Source organism: Macrobrachium nipponense, chromosome 22 (genome assembly GCF_015104395.2).
Source record: "Macrobrachium nipponense isolate FS-2020 chromosome 22, ASM1510439v2, whole genome shotgun sequence".
Taxonomy (NCBI): domain Eukaryota; kingdom Metazoa; phylum Arthropoda; class Malacostraca; order Decapoda; family Palaemonidae; genus Macrobrachium; species Macrobrachium nipponense.
The window spans coordinates 15,319,880-15,344,294 of NC_087213.1; the positions used below are offsets into that span (position 1 = coordinate 15,319,880).

Sequence of the window (24,415 nt, forward strand, 5' to 3'; positions counted from 1 at the left end):
ATATATATATATATATATATATATATATATATATATATAATATATATATATATATATATATATATATATATATATATATATATATATATATATATATATATATATATATATATATATATATATATATACACTTGAAGATATAAGAAAGAGCACGTTTATCCGATTTGGTAAATTGCCCATTCACACATTTAGCAGTTCCCCTTGTTTCCAAAATCCCTTTCCAGATAGATCTTAAGAATCAGTCTGGGAGATCATGGAAATTAAATGGATTTATGGCGTTAAGAGAGAATCTCATTAACCAAACGTGCGATTATTTTGCAGTATGGATTCCCTTCCAACTGTGTCTTTACCTGACTGTATTTACTTCAATGGGTTTTAATTTTTTTTACCAATCATTAAATTCACTGTGAATGTACCGGTTGTTTTTGCTCTGAAAATTTATATTCAGTCAACGTGTGTATGTTTGCATGTGTACTATTTTATATCGGTGTGTGTATTTTAACACATCAGCTCTTAGTGATTTTGGATATTAAAATGTTTCTGAAAGACAGGTGTCATATGACTTATGATAATATTTTCTTTTCGAGAAATTCCCACAATCCTACCAGTTGATGTATGCAGTTAACATTTTTAATAACATAATGATGACTTTAACTTAAAAGTTCAGAAGGACTTAAATGAAAGTGTCCATTGTCCCAGAAACAAAGTATGTCAAAAAGTACTCTTTGAGTAATGGTGACTGTCTGTGGAACACGTTTTTGTGTTTTCTCTGGGATCTAGATAGAATACTGAAGAAAAATTTCCCTCAGATGTAGATTGTATACTGAAGAAATCTTTGCCTCAAATGTAGATTGAATACTGAAGAAAAATTTCCCTCAGATGTAGATTGAATACTGAAGAAAACTTTCCCTCAGATGTAGATTGGATACTGAAGAAAACTTTCCCTCAGATGTAGATTGAATACCGAAGAAAACTTTTTCTCAGATGTAGATTGAACACTAAAGAAAATTTGGTAATGTTCCGATTCCTGAATCCAGAATCAGATTATGTAAGTCAATACCCAAGTTCTGTCGCGACGAGTTACCTGAGATCTGAACGTTGCATTCCTCTGCTGTTCCGCAGCCAGGTCAAAGAAGTTATTCATTGCTATCACCATCGACTCGGGAACCTTCACTTCACAGTGATCGCCGTCTATGACCGCTATAAATCGAGCAAGCTATATACAGTGAAAAGGGATGGTGCGTGTTAATGGGTTTGTTAACGGGAAAAGGTTTTATTCGCTCGACGGAGTGTATCTTCTCATGAGGGGAGACTGGCACTTACAGAAAACAGGGTCATTGGTTTTGATGGGAATTCGAGATTTGTTTCAGATACTGAACATGCCACCCACGGCTTATGGTTTTGGAGTCGTTTGGTGTTAGGGGAAGTTTGGTCGTTTTATTATTTTTATTCGTTTCATCATTTATTGCCGCAGCGGTATAGTGAGTCGTTTATCCAATAAAATGGTAACTTTTTCCAGTCTTCTTTTGAGAATTTTAGTTTCGTGTTATTCGAGTCATTGGTGAATGACATCTGTATTTCCAGTGATATAATGTGGAAAATGGGCAAAGAGTAACTCTCCTATTCATTCGTAAATTTTTGGTATTGTGTTAACGAAGTCCTTTTTTTTTACTTGAATATCATTTAAGAATGGCATCTAGCAATATTCTTTTTGAAGAGGTCGGAAAAAGGTTATATATTTATATATCTTGCTCCATTATGTAAATACTTGCAAGCGTGCCTTCATTCTTTTATTTCGACAACTCTTTTAGCTGTCGATACTATACCAGTTATTTTGATATTAAGGATTGGATTACTTAAGAAAAAATTTGTATATATCAAAATAAAAGTCATCTGTTCTTTCGTACAGATCCATATCAAAGTTCTCTTTAAAAAAGAAATAAACTGTTACTGTCCTATATTTCGTAATATAATCACTTTTGATTATTTATAAGGAGTCTCTTTGATTTTTAAACAGTATTTATACTGCCATGTTTATTTTGACACCATTGTCAACAACGCATACATTACATACGTCTCAATTATCTGTGAAGAATTTTGAGTTTCAACTTTTACTGTTAACATTCCAAGAGTCATATACATGTACATTATGTGCGTGTTTGTATTTACACACACATGTATACATGAATATATACGTATATATATATATATATAGATATATATATATATATATTTATATATATATATATTAATATATATATTTATATAGTTATATATATATAAATATATATGTAATAATTTATAATAGGTCTTCTTATGGAATTTGTCTTTTAGGATAGTTGTTTCAATTTCCCTGGGACACCAGTTTTAATGTTCAATGATCGAACTGTCAATCCTTGGAAAACGTAAATTTGGCTATATGTCAGGTGTGGTTGCTTTCTTTCGTGGAACTCCGGCATAAGGAATGAAAGGAATGTAAGGCAATAAATAAAATGTCTCACAAAGGATGAAACTTGAGTAGATAAAGACGCCCACTAACTTTTTTCTTTTATTTCATCCATTTTTTGTTGCGGGTTTCGTCAGCCACACAAGTAAATAAAATGTGTATGTGTGTGTGATACAGAGAGAGAGAGAGAGAGAGAGAGAAGAGAGAGAGAAAGGGGTATTTTTTATTTTTTGAGTGTTGCGAAATATCAATTCTGTCCTCTGTGCGTGTTCTTTTAGACGATGAAAACCAAACGATTATATTGAAACAGAGAGAAACCCTTACAAAATATAGCGTACAGTGATAAGTCGTTCCAGTACATTATATGTTACCCCAAGAAGCACTTGTTAACAAGCAGTACAAAGTCTCCCTAACAACACACTCAGCCGCTTACCAAAACCTCGGTCACCTTCCATTGAAAGATGCAACACAACGACGAAAACATTTTGTTTTGATTCGAATACTTCTTCGAGGTTACACCCATGCACTTAAATCCGAATACAAATGGACTGAGCACGTGCAGCCCAGATAAAGGACACGAAACATCATGGAAGAGAGACTATCGAGTATAAACACTTTGTCTTTATCGGCTTATTGTTTCCTTTTCATCTTAAGATCTATATATATATAAAAAAAAAAACTTGGGCACGAAAGTAGGCGCACTGAGCAACCTCCGCTCTGAAGCAGTGTGCCATTTCAAAGTCGAGTAGACGATCATTTTTATTTATCTCTTTTTTTATCGTCATCGAGATGTGGGAAAAGTCAGGTCAGGTCGAATCAGTTGGTTTGGGACCCATGAAATAGCGAACGAGCGAACCGAACTATCTGTAAGGTCCCGAAAGAAGACTCGGACCTGTGTGGACGGGCATGATATAGGCTTGAGAGAACACTACCACCAGCAGGGGTATCCAGGGGCATCTGGGCACTGGATGGGCACCGGTCGATGATGCAGTCGTGGCTGTCGTCGTCGAACCGCTGTTGCTGTTTCCGTTGCTTCCTCCGCCCTGCGATTTGGCAGCCGTTTTCTCCTCTGCAGAATGAAAGGTTGTGGTGCTCGTTACTGAAGTCAAGTCACTTTCGTTACGTTAATGCAGATCAGTGGTTCCCAACTTATTTTCAGCCATGCCCCACCGATACTCTGTTTTTTTCCAACTGCCCATCCCCCTGAGGTGTTTGCTTATGTTAACACTGCATCCCGGGCTTTAGATAGTTACGCTATGCGTAAGTTTTAGGTAAATAAAAGAATATCTGGGTGTACATTCGCAACTGAAAAGTGTTTTAATTATTTACTGTATGCCAATTACACTGTTAATATTCGAAATAGGATATTATTTAAAGCCCGGGACGCAGTGTTACCATGCGCAAACACCACAGGCGGATGAACAGATGGAAAAAAAAACAGAGTATAGTCGCCTCCAAAATCCTCATTCCCCCTATGCTGATATATAATTCTTATGTTCACGCGAAACCTAAAGGTCAATTCACACCACGGGCCCCTTAAAAATCATTTTACGTTGGGAACCACTGATGTAGAATAAGGCTACATCTTCAGTGAATTTGAGAGGTTTGCCTCCAGATCCTTCGGAATGAAGAACTCGGTTTTCTCGTGATCTGATTGGTTGAATTTAATTTAAAAGGCTTACAAAGTGTTGAACGTTTAAGACATGACATGACAGTTCAATAAGGATGCATGTTCAAGGATTTTAACTCCTTCGCCTCTGAGATGTTGAAGAGTAAAGCACAAAGTTTTCTTGTGATCTGAGTAAAATATTTTAAATGCTTTATTAAGTATAGTTTTAAGACATTTGATATGACAGGCAAATATTACGCGTGCTTTCATATAGCAGCTCAGCAGAGAATTGTTAAGAAAGAATTCCTGTAGGAATTGTGTGGAGTATCTTATCACAAAATGAGTGTTACGGAAGCTGTCTTATAAAAGGCAATATTAGCTTCTGAATCTCCGGACTTAATAACGTGTTATTTTGAATCATTATTAAAGTTACGACAAAATCTTTTTAGGCGTATTATTTTGAATCATTATTAAAGTAACGACATCTTTTTTGACAACAACTAAAAGCAGGCAACTATTTATTTCCTGGAGACACGAACGTCGGAAATTAAAAGTGTTTCTTATTTTCAGGAAAGCGTTGATATCTTGACTCAACTGACCACTTTACGTAAGTAGAGAAATGACCAGAATTATTATTACCCATTTCACTCAATGGTAAAATGAATGGAATAGAAGGAAGTTTACAAAAAATAATGCTAAAAGTACGTTTGAGCCGAATAAGAGTCATGGTCTCTTTGAGGTTAAAAATGATTTATCCTTTCCCTAATATTTTTTTTTATATGACCGGTATGGCATCGCCATTTGAAGAATAAAGGCGTTTGAAAAGAACGAGAAAAAGGAGAAAAAGAAAAGGAAAGACGCGACATTCCTCCTCACCTGGGATGACGTGTACCATGACGGATGCCGGGAGAAATTTGGTCGGCCAACACGTATAGTTCCCCGAATCGCTGATTCGCGCGTCGTGAATCATGAGTTTGCTCACTGTCTCGTTCTCCATCTGTGTCGTGATGTTCACTCTCCCCGAGCGCCTAAGGATTTCCGAGTCTCTGTACCAGTAGAGCAGACCTAGAAAAGATAGATGATAGATAAATGCCTTGTTTCGGAGTCTGCTAAATAAAGATGGAGACGTCTGCGAGGCAAACAGAGATTTGTTTCCGAATCTGTATATCTGCGAATAACACCTGGAAAGGATCAGTGGAGTCTTGCTTTACAGTCAAGCAGGGAATAAAGTTTAGACGTGGAATGAAGTTTAGACACCACTCACCATCTCCGGCTGAAAGTTCCCGTTTTCCTAGATTTCTTACCAAAATGTTGCCAAAACATTCGCTGTTTGATTTAAGAGAAGTGTATAGAATTTTGTATGAACACCTAGAATTAAAATTATTCGTAAACTATTACAGTTCAAATTAAAATTCTTAACGGCGTGGATTTGCACATACATTTTTTTTGACGGTGGTGAATATATATATATATATATCTATTATATATATATATATATATATATATATATAGATATATATATAATATATATATATATATTATTTTATATAATTATATATATATATATATTATAGATATATATATAATTATTCTATATATTTTTAATTAATTATATTATAATTATATACATATATATATATATATATATATATATATATATATATATATATATATATATATATTATATATATATATATATATATATATATATATATATATATATATATATAATATATTATATATATATATATATATATATATATATATATTATATATATATATATATATATATATATATATATATATATATATATATATATATATATATATATATATATATACACACACAAAGACAAATGTTTACCGCAAAGAAAAATCTAGATTGGTGAAATATAGACAGCTAATTTTTTTTTTTGCAGCTTCATATCACCAACCACAATAATGAATTTGGTGGAACACTAGAAAATGAAATATACTCTTTTATTGTGTTTGTAGCAAGTAGCTGAAATCTGAGTATTTATTTGAAAACATAATACAACCTCAAATTAAATCTCGGTTGTGGAATCTGTGCTTGATCGAGGAAGTTCTACTTTGCAGCTGTATTCGTACTAACGGCATTACGTTTCTGTGGGCTCTTTTGCCTCAAGTTCTTATGTTCTCTTGGCAGTGTCTTCTGTTGTCTGAACCTACAAATAATTGTGAGGTTTTTGGTCATAATATTCGCAGGCACTTGTATTGAGTATTAGGATAGATTTGTACTTGTCTTGCTGATAAAACTACCATAATCTTTGAGCAGATTTTATCGGTATTTGTATACTAGTACATACTATATGTGTATGTGTGTGTATTTGTGTGTATAAACAGTGCCTGAACAGAAACTCACCTGGCGGTTGAGAGGCAATGGAGGTCTTGCAAGAGAGCTGAATAGTGCTTCCCGCTCGCACATATCTCTGATCAGACCCGTCCATCAGAGTGGCGGCCTCTGGAAAGGCAAAACTCGAATGAAGAAGGTATTATATCCGAAGGTCCGTCTAAATAGTGAAGGGGTTTCTTTAGGCTTCGTTGTTTCATCTGATCCTTTTTTATATACATTTTAATGACTCATCATAAAGCTTAGACTAAAAAACATGGGACATTAATGATGGATTAGTTACCTGAGAAATACCCATATAGATTCTAGCTCTGTTATAATTTCATAAGAATAATTTTTTGATAAATACCATAATAACGGGTGACGTGACTTTATTTGAAAATGAATCACATTATTCACAATGAATAATTGTATAGGGAATGAATGAAAATTGAGAGCATATTACAGATCAGTATACATATACATTCGCACCACAAAGGAAATGAATGGAAATTGAGATCAAAATATAGATTGTTAGCCACTCTTCCGCTCCTGTTTGCGAGTCATTTCACACGACGCATTTATAAGCGTCATTTATAGCAAATGTACATATAGGTCCGTGTGGATATGACACTTTGGGGCTGCGTTAATGCATCTGCAATGTCCATGAATACTAAGCAACATCCGATTACCGTTACCTTTGACCGTGAGAGTAAAAAGCATCGATATTTTTGGGTCCGTGTTAACTTGACATTGGTACTCCCCGGAATCCCGCGCCTGGCTGAACCTGTAATAAAAACCATGTATGCAAACCAGGGTTAAAAGGACGAAGGAATGACCCGGGTATAGTATACAGATGAAACTATAAAACACACATATATACATACACACACAATAAATATATATATATATATATATATATAATTATATATATATATATATATATATATATGTATACATATGTATATATATTATAATAATTTCAGTCTATAAAACAGTGTGTTACACTGTTATTGAATAACCAGAGATCTGTGTTACTTTAATATTTCATAGCGTTCATTTCATTGCGGAAATGTATTCATGCGAGAATGTTGTTGTGATAAATTATAAATTTTTAAAACGCTCTCTCACACTGTCTGCCTCCCTCTTTTTCTCTATCGATCTGTCTCTCCTTGTCCCTAGTGTAATGTCGTGTGAATGTTGTCGTGATATCTGATGTACTTTTAGAGCTAGCTCTCTCTCTCTCTCTCTCTCTCTCTCTCTCTCTCTCTCTCTCCTTGTTCGTAATGTAGTGTTGTCTCTATGTCGTACAGATATCTGATGTACTTTCAGAGCTCTCTCTCTCTCTCTCTCTCTCTCTCTCTCTCTCTCTCTCTCTCTCTCTCTCTTACTTCCTAAGCGTCTGTCGTATGGGTATCTGAGGTACTTTTAAAAGAACCCCCCCCTCTCTCTCTCTCTCTCTCTCTCTCTCTCTCTCTCTCTCTCTCTCTCTCTCTCTCTCCAGGTTTCCCCTTGTCCGTAATGTAATGGGGCATGATTGTCGTAGGGGTATCTGATGTACCTTTAAAGCTCTCTCTCTCTCTCTCTCTCTCTCTCTCTCTCTCTCTCTTTCTTTCCCTCTTTCTCCTCTCTCTCTCTCTCTCTCTCTCTCTCTCATTATTACTTAACAAAGATATACTTTTTGATGTTTCATGGAAGTATCGTTTTGTTTGTAGAAAAGTCTCTCTCTCTCTCCCTCCCTCTCTCACTGATTACCTGATATGGAGAGTCCAGTTCTCTGAGCGATCAGCGTGTAAGGCCAAAAACCTCTCATCGGAAGCGAAGGTGTGAACTCCGGAGGTCAACACATGTAAGTCACGTTTTCTGATCCACGACACCTATAAAAAAAAAAGGGGGGGGGGGGGGAGATGGCGTCACAAAGATATAAATCGATAAATCAACAGTCCTTTGTAAATGATCAACATACAGGATTATTTTGTAACCATATCCGCTTGTATGCTGTCTTTGATATTAGAACGTGCACAATGAAGATTTGCGAATGAGGTGATCAGTGATCTATTTTATGTTTTTTTATAGATGATATAGGAGATGATGTTTCTGAATGCATGGGAGTAGGTACCCAAATATTTATTATCATAGGATGTAGAAATAGAATTGCGCATTCACACGCACGATTTTTATAGATAAAGTATATACATAAGGTAGTTAGATGTCTGAAAAGTAAAAGATTGTTTTATTAAGAATCATCGGATTATTACGTTTATCTCTCAGCCAGTTTTGGTATTATTTATGTGTGTGTGTGCTAACTCTCACTAAAAATAATGATTGAATCGATAATAATAAAAATATCCCGTCTGTCGCATATCCTCAGTCGGTCATTGAAAACGAAGGCGAGCAGATAATGGAATTTAATATTCTTCGCAGGAGTGTGAAACCCATCTGGAAAATTAAAATTTCACCGCTCAATCTATCTCTCTTCATGATGAAGAACCCTATCTCTCACGCTCTTTTTTCTCGTGAAATACTGTGCTTTCGAACTTATCGTCTTAGGGAATTCGCAAACGGATCAAATAAACCCGAATACTTTTTTTTTTTATTCCCCTTTTTACTCTCCAACACTTTCGAAATCTCCCGGACTCCAGCGGTTTCAAATGCGTTCAGGGACGACCCTTTATAGGATTCGATTCGCCTCAATAGCTACTCTCTATTAACGGCGTTGAGGTTTCAAAGTATTTACGACTCCCACGACGTCTCTTTACGTTTTTGCCACTTTCGTCCCCCTTTCCGAGTCGTCGCTTGTTTTAAAAGAATCTCCCGTGCCTGAAAATACTTCTGACTGATTGTTTGAGGGATTTTCACTGGAAATAAGTGTGGGAATAATGATTCCGGAGAAAAACACCAGATTTTTGTAATTTGGACAAGTTACTTCAGGCCGCATGCATTCATAAATTACTCGAAACGGGAATATTATATATATACTATATATATATATATATATTATATCTATATATATATATATATATATATATATATATATATATATATATATATATATGTGTGTGTGTGTGTGTGTGTGTGTGTATATATATATTTATAATATACCTTGAATGTTTGAGCCTGTAAAACACTGCTCTATTTTTACCACTATGTTATAAATCTCTTACTTTGTTTATGAATAGGAGACCAGAAAATGTAGAATTTCCATGTCTGCAGAGTAAAATGTGATGCTTCAGTTAACAAAAATGCAATCGCTATGCAATGCATCAAATTTTAATCATTTCAAAACTGTAATCCTCAGTGACAATAAAACTGGTGAACCCAGTTAATGTTACATCAATCTGAACAGCAGTCATACTTTGTGATTTATTCTTATCAACATTTAATACTACTTCCTCCTGTCTCGTAGATAACTAATTACTGTCGTATCTATCCTTGGATTAGTCTTATCTTAATTAATGAAGTACTAAAGTTATCTACTAATTATCTTATTTTTGTATCTAATGGCGGATTAGGCTTTTCAGTTATGTCTGTTATTTTCTGACCACAGACACACACACACACACACACACACACACACACACACATATATATATATATATTATATATATATCTTATACTATAATATAGATATATTTATATAGTTATATCTTAATATCTATATCTAATATATATATATATAAAATATATATATATATATATATATATATATATATAATATATATATATATATATATATATATAGCGTGTATGTGTTTGTGTCAGAGTTTATGTACGTGTGTATGCACGAAGGAAGTAACCTCACTTAGTATTTGCGCTTTGTTGGCATGTGATTCGTTTTGCCATTGCAGACTGATTCCTCGATAATGGTTTTCTGTTCACTCTTCTGTATTCCGTCTGGCAAATTAGAGACCACTAACCCGGAACAATCACTTACGACGAATATAAGCAACAATCGTACGCTATGTATTACCAAATAATTATGCCTTCACTTACTATATTTTTAAAATTATCAGTAATTACGTGCAGTCACAAAAGATAATGCCAGTAAGATATGAATTTAAAAAATACTTTTTCGCTTTATTTTCTTGCAAATCGATTGTCTTTTGCCTGTTGTCGCCAGACGTACGTTTCAATACGTTTCGTATATTTTTTTTTCTAAATTGAATTGTCCTCTAGATTGTTATACAGAATTGACTGCATATTTTTATTTTTATATTCCAAAGCTCACTGAATTTCGATGAGCCATTGATGGATTGTGCTCTCACGTGGGCACGCATATATATATATATATATATATATATATCTATATATATAGTTATATAATATATATATATATATATATATATATACATATACATATACATATAATATATAGAATATATATATATATATATATATACTATATATTATACATACATACATCCATCTATATCTATATATATATATATATATATATATATATATATATATATATATATATATATAATATATATATATATATATATATATATACATATGTGTGTGAAGATGTAATCAGCCAAAGTGTGTAACTTGGTGCAACGTTCGACTCATGTTTGTTAGGTCTGTGCATAATCTAGACCGTGGGTACATTGAACGCTCATTGCTTACCACCCACCAATCCAGTCAGAATTAAATGGGTAGCAGGAACAAAATTTAAGTATATCTTAGTTTAACCAGACCACAGAGTTGGATATCAGCTCTCCTAGGGCTGGCCCAAAGGATTAGATATTTTTACGTGGCTAGAAACCAGTTGGTTACCTAGCAACGGGACCTACAGCCTATTGTGGGATCTGAACCATCTTATAATATCGAAAATGAATTTCTAATAACCAGAAACAAATTCCTCTGATTCCACGTTGGAGAGCGGGGAATCGAATTCCTCCAACGAGGAACCAGTAGCAGGAACAACCTGGACTATTGAAATAGGCCACAGGTCAAGCACCCTCATGCCCAGAGGACTTGGCTATTTTTTGCTTACTTGGGAAGTAAGCCTACGAACTACTTTGTTGTTGTTTTGGGGTGTAGGAAAGCCCCTGTGGAGGAGTCTTAAGAAGGTCTAAAAAAGGTGTTTCACATCGAGTTAAAGATACAGGAATTTCAGGATATTTATGATTTATTTATAAGAATGAAAATGTAAAAAATAAATCATTTGCATGCCAATCAGTACAGAACAATTATTTCTAATAAAATATACCATATTTATTTTAATTTTCGTTGGTGAAACAGGGCTCAATTTGACCGTAGATTTGAGCATGTTTTAATTTATTTTGTGTACTGAGTGTAGGCTATGTTTCTGTTCCATTACTTTGCGTTTCCATTTATAACTGAGTATATGAACGTGTTTGTGTTCTCTTTATTTGATCCTTCTTGTTAGTATAAGTTGTACTAAGTATGAGTATTAATTATAAAGATCACTTCACTTCATTAGGAAATGTTTACAACTTATGCGTTAAGGGAATATCTTGCACGCGTCCCGAGTAAGCTGGAAGTCGCATCACGCCTTGTTTTTTTTTTTATGTTGCCCATAACGTTGATATGCTGGATTTCAATTGATAAGGTAGTAGTTGCATAGTATGTGGGAACTTTGTTAACGGGACTCTTCGGGTCTGGTCAGGAAACGTTGATCAAATAGTGAAGAAGCATCGTTGCCAGAATCAAATAGTGAGAAGGTAAGGTCTCCCCAATGAAGTGGAGAATTTTTCAATGATTTCTTGCCTCCTTTTGAGGGAAACAACAGAGAGAAAATGTCTGGCCGGCAGACAGAGAAATAACTGTTTTACAATGAAGAAATTCCCGTAAAATTCTTTGGAATTAGAAAGGAAACTTAGAAGTATTTTCCGTTTGACGAATGCCGGGAGACAGATAGTGTTGTGCTGCTCGGTAGATGAAAGGCGTAGAAGCAAGAAAGAGAATAAAACTGAGAGTGAGAGATTCCAGGTGATAAAAATCCGGTATTATTGCATCTTTGTAAAGAGGAGAGAAGGAAGCTTTCTCTGAAGAAAGTACAGCCTCACGTAATTGCAGAAAAGAGTAGGAGGAAGAAGAGAGAGGGAGTGTATTTCTCTGTGAAGAAACGGCCGAGATATTCCTTCGCAGGAGGAAGAGGACAGAATCTGCTGAAATTCGGGAACCCCTAAAATCCCGGCTGATCCTCGCAATATTCCCACGCTCACACAAAGGACGGTTTGCTCCAGAATTCCCAGACATGAAGATAACAACAAATTTATATGGAAGAATACCGATGCGTCTTCTCCGCCGGAATATGAACTGCAGTCTCATGAGAATATCCCGGGGATGTTTACACTGATTAATGTATCGGAACTTAAAAAAAAAAAAAAAAAAAAAAAAAAAAAAAAAAACCCCCCCCAAAAAAAAAAAAAAAAAAAAAAGACCCTTTTTTTTTTTTTTAGAACAGGTATTGCAGTTGGCAAAGTTAGAAGTTTCATAATACACTGCGCTCTCTCTCTCTCTCTCTCTCTCTCTCTCTCTCTCTCTCTCTCTCTCTTCGTTTAATTAAAGATACAAGATATGTATCAGAAAATAAGTTCACAGTATTCTTTCGTAAGAATGATCTCAAGGAAGATGTATTGGACATTTTTGCACCACAAATTCTTACACCATGGTGAATAGTGGAGAAAATGCTCCCCAGTTTCTTTTTACTATATTTAATATTTGATCTTATGACTTCATATCATACTTTGTTTATTCACTTTGTTTTAGATATATCCAGCAGTGACATTGCCTCTTTTGATAGGAACACTATTAGATCATTTGGATTGAAAATTTGTTTAAAAAACTATTGCATACTTGCCTTTTTTTTTATACAATACGTGATCTTACATGTTGCATTTCAAGTTTGTTTTATTAGGGGAAATGATGTTGCCGATATTATTTTCAAGTTTGTTTTATTGGGGGAAGTAATATTGACGGTATAATTTTATTTATTCAATGTTTTTCATGGAAATAAAAGTACTTACTCAGAATATTATTTTTTTTCCAGGAAATCTAGAGGTCCTTTCATGGATATTCAGCCGTCCAGACCCGAATCGGTAAGTGTACGATTCCAAATGTCCCCAGATTCCGCGGAGAGAGAGAGAGAGAGAGAGAAGAGAGAGAGACGAGAGAGAGAGAGAGAGAGAGAGAGAGAAAAGGGGGGTTGGGACATGTCCGACCAGAAATCGATAAGGCAGGCAAGAAAATCTTCCCATTAGATCTGCCTCGGCGGAAGTCCTATTAGCGATCCCGAAGAAAGATAATCAGATATTACAGGTGAGCGAAGGAGAGCTCACAGGTGTAACAATAGGAATCCTCGTCTTGAGAAAAAATGATTTCGTTATTTATTCCATCGGCCTCTCGTTATGAAGAGCGAGTTTTTACTTTTCTTTTTCTAGTTACGCGTCAGTTTTTCATGTTTTATTCTTTATTATTCCTCATTTTGGTTCGTCGGCGTTTTCCATATTTATATTAAGTTCCTTTAATTTTTGAATTTATTCGTTATTTATTTCATCTGCTTGTCAATATCACGAGTGAGTTTTTACTTCTTTTTTTTTATGTTATGCTTCAGTTTTTATTTTCTTTCTTTATTACTTCGCGTTTTGATTCACCAGTTTTTTGGTTCAGTGTTTATATAAGTTTCTGTGTTTATATAAGTTTCTTTTTAAATTCAGAAGCTGACCAGAATTTAAAATGGATTTTTTTTCGTTCACTTTTTGCGTTCAGTTTTTTGCTAGCCGAGCGTGAAGTAGTGAATATATTCCAATAAAGTCCCGAGTCAATGATATTTAATAATAAAGTGAGGCTTCTTGTAGATATATTCGTCTGTGAAGTATCAATAAAGACTTGACGCAGACGGCAAATTGTCTTTTATTGTGAATTCTGAAGTGCGTCGCATATTCTCTTCGGGTACAAATTATATTTAAGACATTGTGATATTAAAACAAAAGACAGGATCAGTGATAACACGCAATTATGTTTTATTATCTTTTCTGTTGTCTTTGTATTATAATCGACAAAGTTATTTTTTTTTTCACTCGAGGAAGGACATTGTAATTGAAATAAAAACGAACGAAAAATTACGAAAACCTTTAGATAATTTATGTTGTTTTTATTTTATGAAAAATGCTACCGAATACATGTCATCGATGAATAAATGTGAAAATAGTAAGAAACTGAATTATAAACAAATGGAGTAGAGGATTTGACAAGGAACGGTATCAGCAAAAGTTAATGAAGAAGCAAACTCAGTACCTGGGAGGATGCAACAGACTTTCGGGGAAAAAGAGGGGAAGAAGAGGAGGAGGAGGAGGAGGAGGAGGAGGAGGAGGGGAGGAGGAGGAGGAGGAGGAGGAAGAATCGTTCACTTCGCAGAATTTTAGTTTACTTAAGTCTGACGATAATCTAATCTGGTAACTCCTGTCTTCGTTTAAAGGAAGAATAATATTCCGGAAACTGCATTTGGTTTGAAGTAATGGGTCAAAACTTGAAAGCCGTTTCGTAACAAGAGTTAAAGCAATTAAGTGTTAGCGCGCTCGCTCTCTCTTGTTCGGTCTGATATTTTAGATATTGCAAATCGAATTTGTTAGGGTTGGTTGCTGGATGAATTTATTCAGCACCTAAAACAACATGAAAGTGGGTGGTGTACATATATATATATATATATATATATATATATATATATATATATATACTATATATATATATATATATATAATTGTGAATATATACTTAAATATATATATATACTATATATATACTATATATATATAATATATATATATATATATATATATCTATGTAGATATATATATATATATATATATATATATATATATATATTATATATATATATATATATATATATATATATATATATATAATATATAATATATATATATATATAAATACTCCATACATACACCCACATGTACAAATACACGTTATATAATGTGCAGTATTGGAGCTCGATAAATGAATGGAAATATTTCACAACATGAAACATATATTATATCTATATATATATATATATATATATATATATATATATATATATATATATATATATATATATATATATATATAGATAGATATATATTTACGTATAAAGCTTATATAAATTCTATATTTTTTCGAGACACTATATCAATGTAAAATTTCTGTCCATATATATAGAGATATGTGCTTAGTGAGTAATTGTAACTAGACCGCACTCACCTTTTTATCCCCAAGTTGAGCAACTCGACAGTGGAGGTAAGCCGACTGGCCTTCTAACGCAGTCACGTTCCTGGATGGCGTTTCGAGGAAATACGGCTTCGTATTGAAGTGGGGAATTCCTTGCTCTAAAGTAAATCCTGTTGGGAACAAGAAGTGACATAAGAAGCGTGTGGTCTGCAGTTCTTTATTAAGTTGATGTATCGGTATCGAGTCCTTCGAGGGGTTTGAGTTAGGGAAGGGGCGGGTTTGTTGTGGGGGGAGGGGGGGGGGGGCGGTTGTAAGCTGGGTTTGAGGATGGTGAAGCCTCAAGCTACTTTTCCTCTCATTAAATGGATTCGGTTTCCTAAGGGAAAAGGAGTTCCTCCTGAAATTTTTTTGTGTTTTTACTCCCCTCGTTTTCTTTTGATCTCTGAGCTTGGGTTAGATTTGATTGAAGGTCTTGTTTTAAATCTGTGTACTACTGTGTAAGGTTTAAATTTGAATTTGTTTCTAAAGAGTATTAGATGTAATTGAAGTTCTTTTTTTAAACCTGGTTCAGATTATAATTGATTTTTTTAAAGCCTGTGTTAGATTTATTTTAAGTTTTTTTTAGCCTGTGTTAATTCTTTTTTAAACTTGGGGATTTGAAGTTCTTTTATGGAAGATCTTTTTATAAAGCCGGGTAAGATTTAATTGAAGTTCCTGTTTTACCTTAGGAAACATTTAATCGAGGTTAATTTTTTTTTTTTTTTTGTTTTTTTTTTTTTTTTTTGAAAACCTCTAGGAATCAGAGTTTTAAAAAAACTATTCAAAAATGATATCAATTCTTATTTCTTAGAAGGAAAAATATAGCTTCTAAATTTAACCCCGCAAATCGAATATAGCATCCGCGAGATAACAAATGAATGCACTTAAACCTCGACTATAATTCAGAAGAAGGATATTTTATCTTTTTCTCCTCTTAAGCTTTTAGCACACACTCTCGACTTCGCCGATAAAACATTTGCAGGTTAATCTTATATTCATTCATGCATTATTTTTCCCTCTTTATATATCTTCGCTATCGCTGCAAAATACATGTTGCGTTTCTTACCATTTCACGTCTGCTCATTTGTAATATTCACAAATTTATAAAATTCAACTTCCCGTTTTTCTTGAAGTATCCAAACTCCGTCATTATCTAGAATAAAGCTAGGTATTAAAAAAAAAAATAGCGTTCATTTGTTTCTTTTATAAGGGGAAAATATTTAACCAGCCCATATTTTCTGCATGATCTCTAAGTCGTCAAAAGACAAGTATGGAAGAAACATCAGAAAGGATCAGATTTTTGTGAAGATGAGAAACTGCAACGTTGTTATGTTTGTTTGTTTGTTTGTAGGGTGTTCTTAATTGCATGGAACCAGTGGTTATTGAGCAACGGGATCAACGGCTTTACGTAACTTCCGGACCACGGCGAGAGTGAACTTCTATCACCAGAATAGACATCTCTAACCCCTCAGTGGAATGCCCGAGAATCGAACTCGCGGCCACCGAGGTGGTGCGCCAACACCATACAGACGACGCCATTGAAGCGCTACAATGTTATGTTGTCCCCAATATTCGGACGCCTTACTGTTAATTCATTGCTCAACAATCCTACTCTCGCCATCCGTTATGAAAAGAAGCTATATTGGGGAGAACATAACAACATTGTACCGCTTCAGTGGCGTGGTCTGTATGGTGTTGGCGTACTACCTCGGTGGTCGCGAGTTCGATTCTCGGGCATTCCACTGAGGGGTTAGAGATGTGTATTTCTGATGATAGAAGTTCACTCTCGACGTGGTTCGGAAGTTACGTAAAGCCGTTGGTCCCGTTGCTGAATAACCACTGGTTCCATGCAAATTAAGAACACCCTACAAACAAACATAAGAATGTTCCAGTTGCTCATATTCAGAAAACTGATCCTTTCTGATGTTTCTTCCATACTTGTCTTCTGAAGACTTAGAGATCATGCAGAAAATTAAGCTCCTCAGTGTGGGACCCTTTTTATACTCGTCAATCTAGCATATCATTTAAGTATAATCCTGTTATTCCTTTCTTCTCTATGCTCCTTTACTATTATTTCTTAAATTCTTTGTACTTTCGCGTTTATTCTGTAATTAACGAACCCAGCTCTGTAAAGCCGTTAGTTGATTTCCTCCAATTGCATTCTTATTAGTGATTCGATTTCCGTCATGTAATTTGTACTTGTATTCACATCATTCCGCACAGAACTACTCCTTTTGAAAATGATCACGATATTCCTCTGCTAATAGAATTCCGCGGACCCTTGGCGTCTTGTCCCTCAAGTTCCTCTTCATTTCCTTCTCCTCTTCCTAATACTGTAACGTGTCTCTCTTGTCTTCGCAACTTCGTTATTGCAACCCCTGCCTTTCCTCTGAATTATAGCGTTATGCACCGTTATTGATTTTTCTTAAATTTTAAAGTTTCCAAAGACGTTCTTTGCCTCCCCTCAACTTTTACGCTGGAACCTTTTATAATCTTTGTTGTAACTTCGCCTGCGAAAGCTCCTAGGGCCGTATGTTTTTTTTCTTATATTGTTTCAATATATGTGTTATATATATATATATATATATATATATATATATATATATATATATATATATATATATATATATAGTATATATATAGTATATATAGATATAGATATATATTTACATATACTATATGATGCCTGTATGCCTGTGTTAGTAAACATCACTTTGTTTTGAGTCTTGTTCCTCTTCGTGAAAATATAAAAGAATTAATTCTGACCTTATACAGGGAATTCCAAACCTTTTGACTAAATCCTTATCTGTACCAGAGTAAGTGTTTTAGAATATTATGTACCTATTTAAATATAAATATAAGCGTTTCAGACAGTATTCCTATCGGCGTGAATCATTATTTTGCAATACTCTTTTCCATCAAAATAAGAATTTTGTTTGAAATACTCCTATCTACAATATTCGTATATAAACTAATATAGATATTTCTTTACGGAAAGTAATGGACAAAATTATCAACAACGAAAATAAACGATTTTGTGCATATTCCTATCATGTCATATACAATTTAGTTAGCAGTATGATTATTCGGGCAAATAAGAATTCAGATATAGACTGTGAAATCGAACGTAATAAGATGTTGTTGATATGCGAAAAGTGCAGAAGGGAGACGTAACACAAGACGGAACTAAAGGAATAAAAGCGATCGGAAACATAAGAGCAACGGTGCTGAAATAATTCGTTCTGAAAAGTGTAATGAATTTCTCGTCGGCTTTCGGTTACAGGTGAAAATTGAATTACACAGAGCATCAAACGGGCCAAATTTTAAGCCATTAGACATAATCGAAATGCATTTTAATTCAGATTCAAATGGCTATCAAAAGATATTACTACTTAATCTGATTTCGCAATTCGATCCCAACTATAGGTAATCCATTTTTTTGCCATGCGCAGCGGATGATTGGAAATACGTAACAAGCAATATTTTAATTCATTTCTCCCGACAAGTGTATGGGAAACGATATAAAACGATGAAACGACGCGTTAATGGGAATAAGCGAATATGAATTGATAAAATACACATTAATTCGTAATGATTTTCAGTGAAACTTAGAGCGATTTTTTTTTCAAGCATTATGGATTATAAATGAGAAGCCCAGGATAATGTTTATTGAAGTTAATTTCTGAAGCTTTGTAATAGACCGCAGATGTGGGAAAAATTTATAAAAAGTTAAGAAAACCAATAGGAATTTTATATACATCATGAAATAACACAAATAGAAAATCAGTATATACAGAGCATGCAAAATGAAACATCAAAATACAAGTGCACTGGAATTTTGTTAATAATGGGATACTCTCAGCCATAAACATGAAGAATGAAATGCCATGTTGTTTGGCATCTGAATTATTCAGCACCACAGAGAAATGTAAACTAGTTTGAGAATAATTGACAGGAGAATAAATGAATAGAAGATAACTGAGCAGCAATGGTGTAGCAGGAGCTTAAGTAATCCATTAATCCAACTGAAAAACATCAAAGGCATTAGATTCGTATATATCAAAGTGATTCATTGTTAAAAATATTATTATTAGTTCAATAAAAAATAGAAAATAGAGATGATATTGCTACAGATCACCGGGGTTAATCCTATGTGCAAGCCATAATGAAATGCGCCTTTGCATGCATGAGACATTTCAGTTAATATAATTCCATTATCCTTTTAACAATGCAATGCCTTAAATCCAATCCCATTAGCCTTTATGGCGCATATCCTTAAATCCTAGCGGGGGGGAGGGCGGTTTAAATCTCTCCTGCGCTCTCTAGCGAGGATTGTGGATTTTTATTTTTTTTTTTTTTTTTTTTTTTTTTTTTTTTTTTTTGTTTTTTTTTTTTTTTTTTGTTTTTTTTTTTTTATTTTTTTTTTTTTTTAGCACAATGAATTATTCTTACCTGCTTTCAGCGTTGTCACACAGCAGGAGATACAAAGGAAAGTCCGAATCGCGAAGCCCTTCTCCGGCACCATATCGCAAACCGTCGATTTTTTTCCCCTTTTTTTCCTTTTTTTCCTTTTTTTTTATTTATTTATTTTTTTTTTTTTGTGATGGGTCACAGGCGCGAGAAGGAGAAGAAGAAGAGTGGTCGACGGTGTATTAGGAAAGAGAAGAATACGGGAGGAGGAGGAGGAGAAAGGAGGAAGGAGTAAATAGGACGGAAAATTGAGCAGAGTGAAGGAGATGGACAGCAGAAGGTGGAGAAGAATGCAGGGGAAGGACTTCGAGGAATAGAAAGAGAGAGAACAAGAATTTAAGAGATGGCCTGCGAGCGGGAAGGCAAGGAGGACGAGAATAAAGGCGAAGGCAGAGGGAAGAAGTAGTGCCCCGGGGAAGGATTAGGCACAGCACGAGATGAAGAGAGAGAGAGGGAGGAGGCAAAAGAGAGAACGAAGAAGGAGAAGCAGCGCAGAGAGAGAGGAGAGAGAGGAGAGAAAGAGGAAGCGTAGGTGAAGAGAGAGGAGAGAGAGACGCCTTTCCGCCCAAGGTGGTGATGGCGATGGTGGTGATAAATGGTGTCCCAAATCCTTTCTCAATAGCCTGAAGGTTATTTCGGTCTTTCCATAAAGATCAGGCTTTCATTTTTCATATTAATGAATATTAGGAATCAGACTTTTACTTTTCCTCTCTTATTTCCTCCTCGACGTAGGTCTGAATTAGGCGAAGCCAAAAAGGAGGATACAAAAATATTTTAAATCTCAACTCTCGGACGCACTCTGATATTTTTTTTTTTTTTTAGTATGTTTTAAGTCACCAGAATGAATTCATGTTCGTAGAAAATACAAAATTAATGTTCGTTCAACACCTTCATCCGATGGGCATTCGTTTCTTTACCACTCTTTCTGGAGCATTGATGGTCCCACGCATCCCAGTGACGACATTATCTGTGGAGAGGAAGAGAGAAAAAGAGACAAAAAAAAGGGATTAGTTCAAAGCCTCTACGAGTGCGCATCAATTCTTGCCGCCTGCGTAAAAACGTGACTTTACGCGCGCGTGTGTATATATATATATAATATATATATTATATATATATATAATATATATATATCTATATATATATATATATATATATATATCTAATAAAAGGAGCCCATAAAAACACCAAAAATGTAGAGAGAAAAGTACTATATTTCAGAGACTGCTGTCTCTCTCTTCAGGTATATGAATGAGAAAAGTTTACAGAAAAGGTGGTATTTATACCAAGAGATTCGTCCACAAGTAAGCCAATTTAGGTCACCCCCGCTGATAATCTTCCTTTAATCTTCTTAAGCGTTGGTTGAATGAACACTGCGTCGACGATGTCTGATGTCCAATTCCCTTTTGAGATGTTCATTACCTGCTTCTCTTTTATTAAGGCCGATTCCATCATTTGACTCTTGTACCGGCAGTTGCTGCTATAAATTACACGTGACATATTCCAGTTTATTCTATGGTTATGTTCATTTATATGATTGAAAATAGCCGAGTTCTGTTGTCCATACCTAACTGACCGTTTGTGTTGTATTAATTCTCTGGGGAAGTGATTTTACCTGTAAATCCGATGTAAGATTGGTCACAGTCCTGGCATGGGATCTCATATACCCCAGAGTCTTTGGGCGATGTCTTTTGTTGACGTTAATCAGGGATTTGGCTAAGGTATTTGGGTAGGTAAATGCAAAAGGGTTGGATTTCCCAAGGGGTGTGAGTTACTCTCTTAATCGTCTCCAGGTGGGGAATTTTTATTTTATTGTTGGGTGTGTCTCTGGTCTTGTCTTTAGGGGGTCGGTAGAAAATTACGTTTGCTTTTTGAATTGCTTTCTCAATTATATGGTCAGGATACTTTAAAGATGAAAGTTGCTTGCGAATTAGTTCAAATTCTTTTTCATGGAATCTGGGGAAACAAATTCGTAAGGCTCTTAGGAATAGGTTGCTGGCTAGACCTATCTTGATAGTATTGTCATGATAGCTAAAGTAGTGAATTATATGAAAGTGAGAACGTTGGTTTTCTGTATATGGTAAATTTGTATTCTGTCGTGTCTCTGATTATTAAAACATCAAGCAAAAGGAATTTTGTTGTCTGTTTCCCATTCAACTTTAAATTGATGCTGGGCACTAATGCGTTTAATTTTGAGAGGAATTCATTAAAATTACCCCACTTATTATCCAAAATGTTAGTATGTCATCCACGTATCTCATCCACAGCATGTTTTTGGGTTTTATTGCATTTATTACTGTAGTTTCAAAGTATTCCATGTACAGATTGGCTAAAATAGGACTTAAAGGACTACCCATACTACAACCCGAATTTTTGCTTGTAGAATGATTCCCGAATGAAAATACGTTATTAGATGCACATAATTCAACTAACTTTTATTATTTTGTCAAGTGCCAAAGGGAAATGATCTGAATAGGGGGATAATTTTTCCCTTAAAAACTGAAGAACGTCCTGTACTGTTACTTTTGTAAATAGGGAGTCTACGTCAAGGCTTAAAAGTTTTATGTTGTGAAGTGGTATGTGCTTCTCTGAATTTGTGACAAAAGTCTTCCGAATGTTTGATGTGACTGGGAGAAAAAGTGCCTAAAAAAGGAGAAAGGAGCCAGCTAACCATTTAGAAATTTTGTAATTGAAAGCTCCGGCGCATGAAACGATGGGTCTGAATGGAAGATTGTCTTTGTGAGTTTTGGGAAGACATAAAGTAGGGTAATTTAGGATTAATTACTTTAAATTTCTCTAATAGTTCAATACTCTTTTTGTCTTGGCCAATTAATCTTACTTTCCGAAAAAATTCTGTGGGAACGTTCTGGAGGGGATTTTTCGTCAGTTTTTCGTAAGTATTTGTGTCGCTAAGGAGCTGTTGATTTTGTCGAGGTAGAAGTCTTTGTCCATTATTACAATTTTGCCGTCTTTGTCGGATCTACTTATTAACATCTAACTTTTTTAGCGAGTGGATGGCTATCATGAATCTGCGGGGAACAGGATATTTCTTATGAAGGTCAGTTAAAGCATTTAGTAACACTCCTTTTAAACATATCTCTTCACGGCTGTAGTTTTTGTCAGATATTGAATTTATCAAAAGCCACTATGAAGTCTAGGTTGTTTTTGCGGTCTGGCATTAGGGCAAAGGATAAGCCTAAATTTTAAACTAAAATGTGATTTGACAGTAAGGGGGGTGGTGTTGGATAAGTTTTAAAACTTGTCTTGTTGTTCAAGATTATTCCATGCGCTATTATCTATTAGGTTATTTAACTTGCGTAAAAGTCTGTTGGAATGGAGTCACGCTATTATAGGCAGCAATGTCGGAACAGAATGGAAATCAGATACCTGTATACGTGGTCCGTAGTGAGGAGGCGAAGATTAGATTGAGTTCCTATATCACTCTGCGTAGCACGAAGATGTCGTTCTCGTATTGGTGATTCTTTCTTCCAGGAAAATCGTGTGTGATAGAGGGAAGGGGGTTTTTTGATTGCAGAGTCCATCTCCCCCGAATCCGTACATTTTTGGAAGTATACTGTTCTTTGAGGCATTCTTCCAAAAAGTGTTTTTGGTTTTTCAGCGGTGTAGTCTGTTCAGTTCTTTTTCAAAACTTGCGGAAAACTGGCTTGACTTCTGGAAGTGAGTGAAGAATCGTGGAAAGGCGGTTGAATTCCATAATGGGCTGACAATGACTGGTAAAAGTGTTCTGTAACAACAGAATTCCATCTAATAAAAGGAGCCCATAAAAACACCAAAACCAAAATGTAGAGAGAAAAGTACTATATTTCAGAGACTGCTGTCTCTCTCTTCAGGTATATGAATGAGAAAAGTTTACAGAAAAGGTGGTATTTATACCAAGAGATTCGTCCACAAGTAAGCCAATTTAGGTCACCCCCGCTGTGATAATCTTCCTTTAATCTTCTTAAGCGTTGGTTGAATGAACACTGCTCGACGATGTCTGATGTCCAATTCCCTTTTGAGATGTTCATTACCTGCTTCTCTTTTATTAAGGCCGATTCCATCATTTGACTCTTGTACCGGCAGTTGCTGCTATAAATTACACGTAACATATTCAGTTTATTCTATGGTTATGTTCATTTATATGATTGAAAATAGCCGAGTTCTGTTGTCCATACCTAACTGACCGTTGTGTTGGATTAATCTCTGGGAAGTGATTTACCTGTAAATCCGATGTAAGATTGGTCACAGTCCTGGCATGGGATCTCATATACCCCAGAGTCTTTGGGCGATGTCTTTTGTTGGACGT

The 24,415-nt window shown here is 34.9% G+C and overlaps 1 protein-coding gene across 1 annotated transcript; it reads right to left on the reverse strand.

Annotated features, from left to right (window-relative positions):
• Window positions 1-2,293: 2,293 nt before the first annotated feature.
• Window positions 2,294-20,609, reverse strand: LOC135198506 (zwei Ig domain protein zig-8-like). Its single transcript, XM_064226131.1, has 7 exons — window positions 20,095-20,609; window positions 15,637-15,773; window positions 8,161-8,282; window positions 7,104-7,192; window positions 6,439-6,537; window positions 4,932-5,120; window positions 2,294-3,515 (listed from the first exon to the last, which is right to left on the reverse strand). Exons 1-7 carry the CDS (start codon window positions 20,165-20,167, stop codon window positions 3,307-3,309), a joined length of 918 nt encoding a protein of 305 aa, XP_064082201.1. The 5' UTR covers window positions 20,168-20,609; the 3' UTR covers window positions 2,294-3,306.
• Window positions 20,610-24,415: the final 3,806 nt, after the last annotated feature.

Excerpts from the sequence above, each read along its gene's own strand:
- LOC135198506 (XM_064226131.1), bottom strand. The coding sequence starts at position 20,167 with ATGGTGCCGGAGAAGGGCTTCGCGATTCGGACTTTCCTTTGTATCTCC. Across the intron at positions 7,193-8,160 it reads AACTGGACTCTCCATATCAG|GTTCAGCCAGGCGCGGGATT; the intron begins GTAATCAGTGAG and ends TTTTTATTACAG. Across the intron at positions 5,121-6,438 it reads CATTGCCTCTCAACCGCCAG|GTCTGCTCTACTGGTACAGA; the intron begins GTGAGTTTCTGT and ends TATCTTTTCTAG.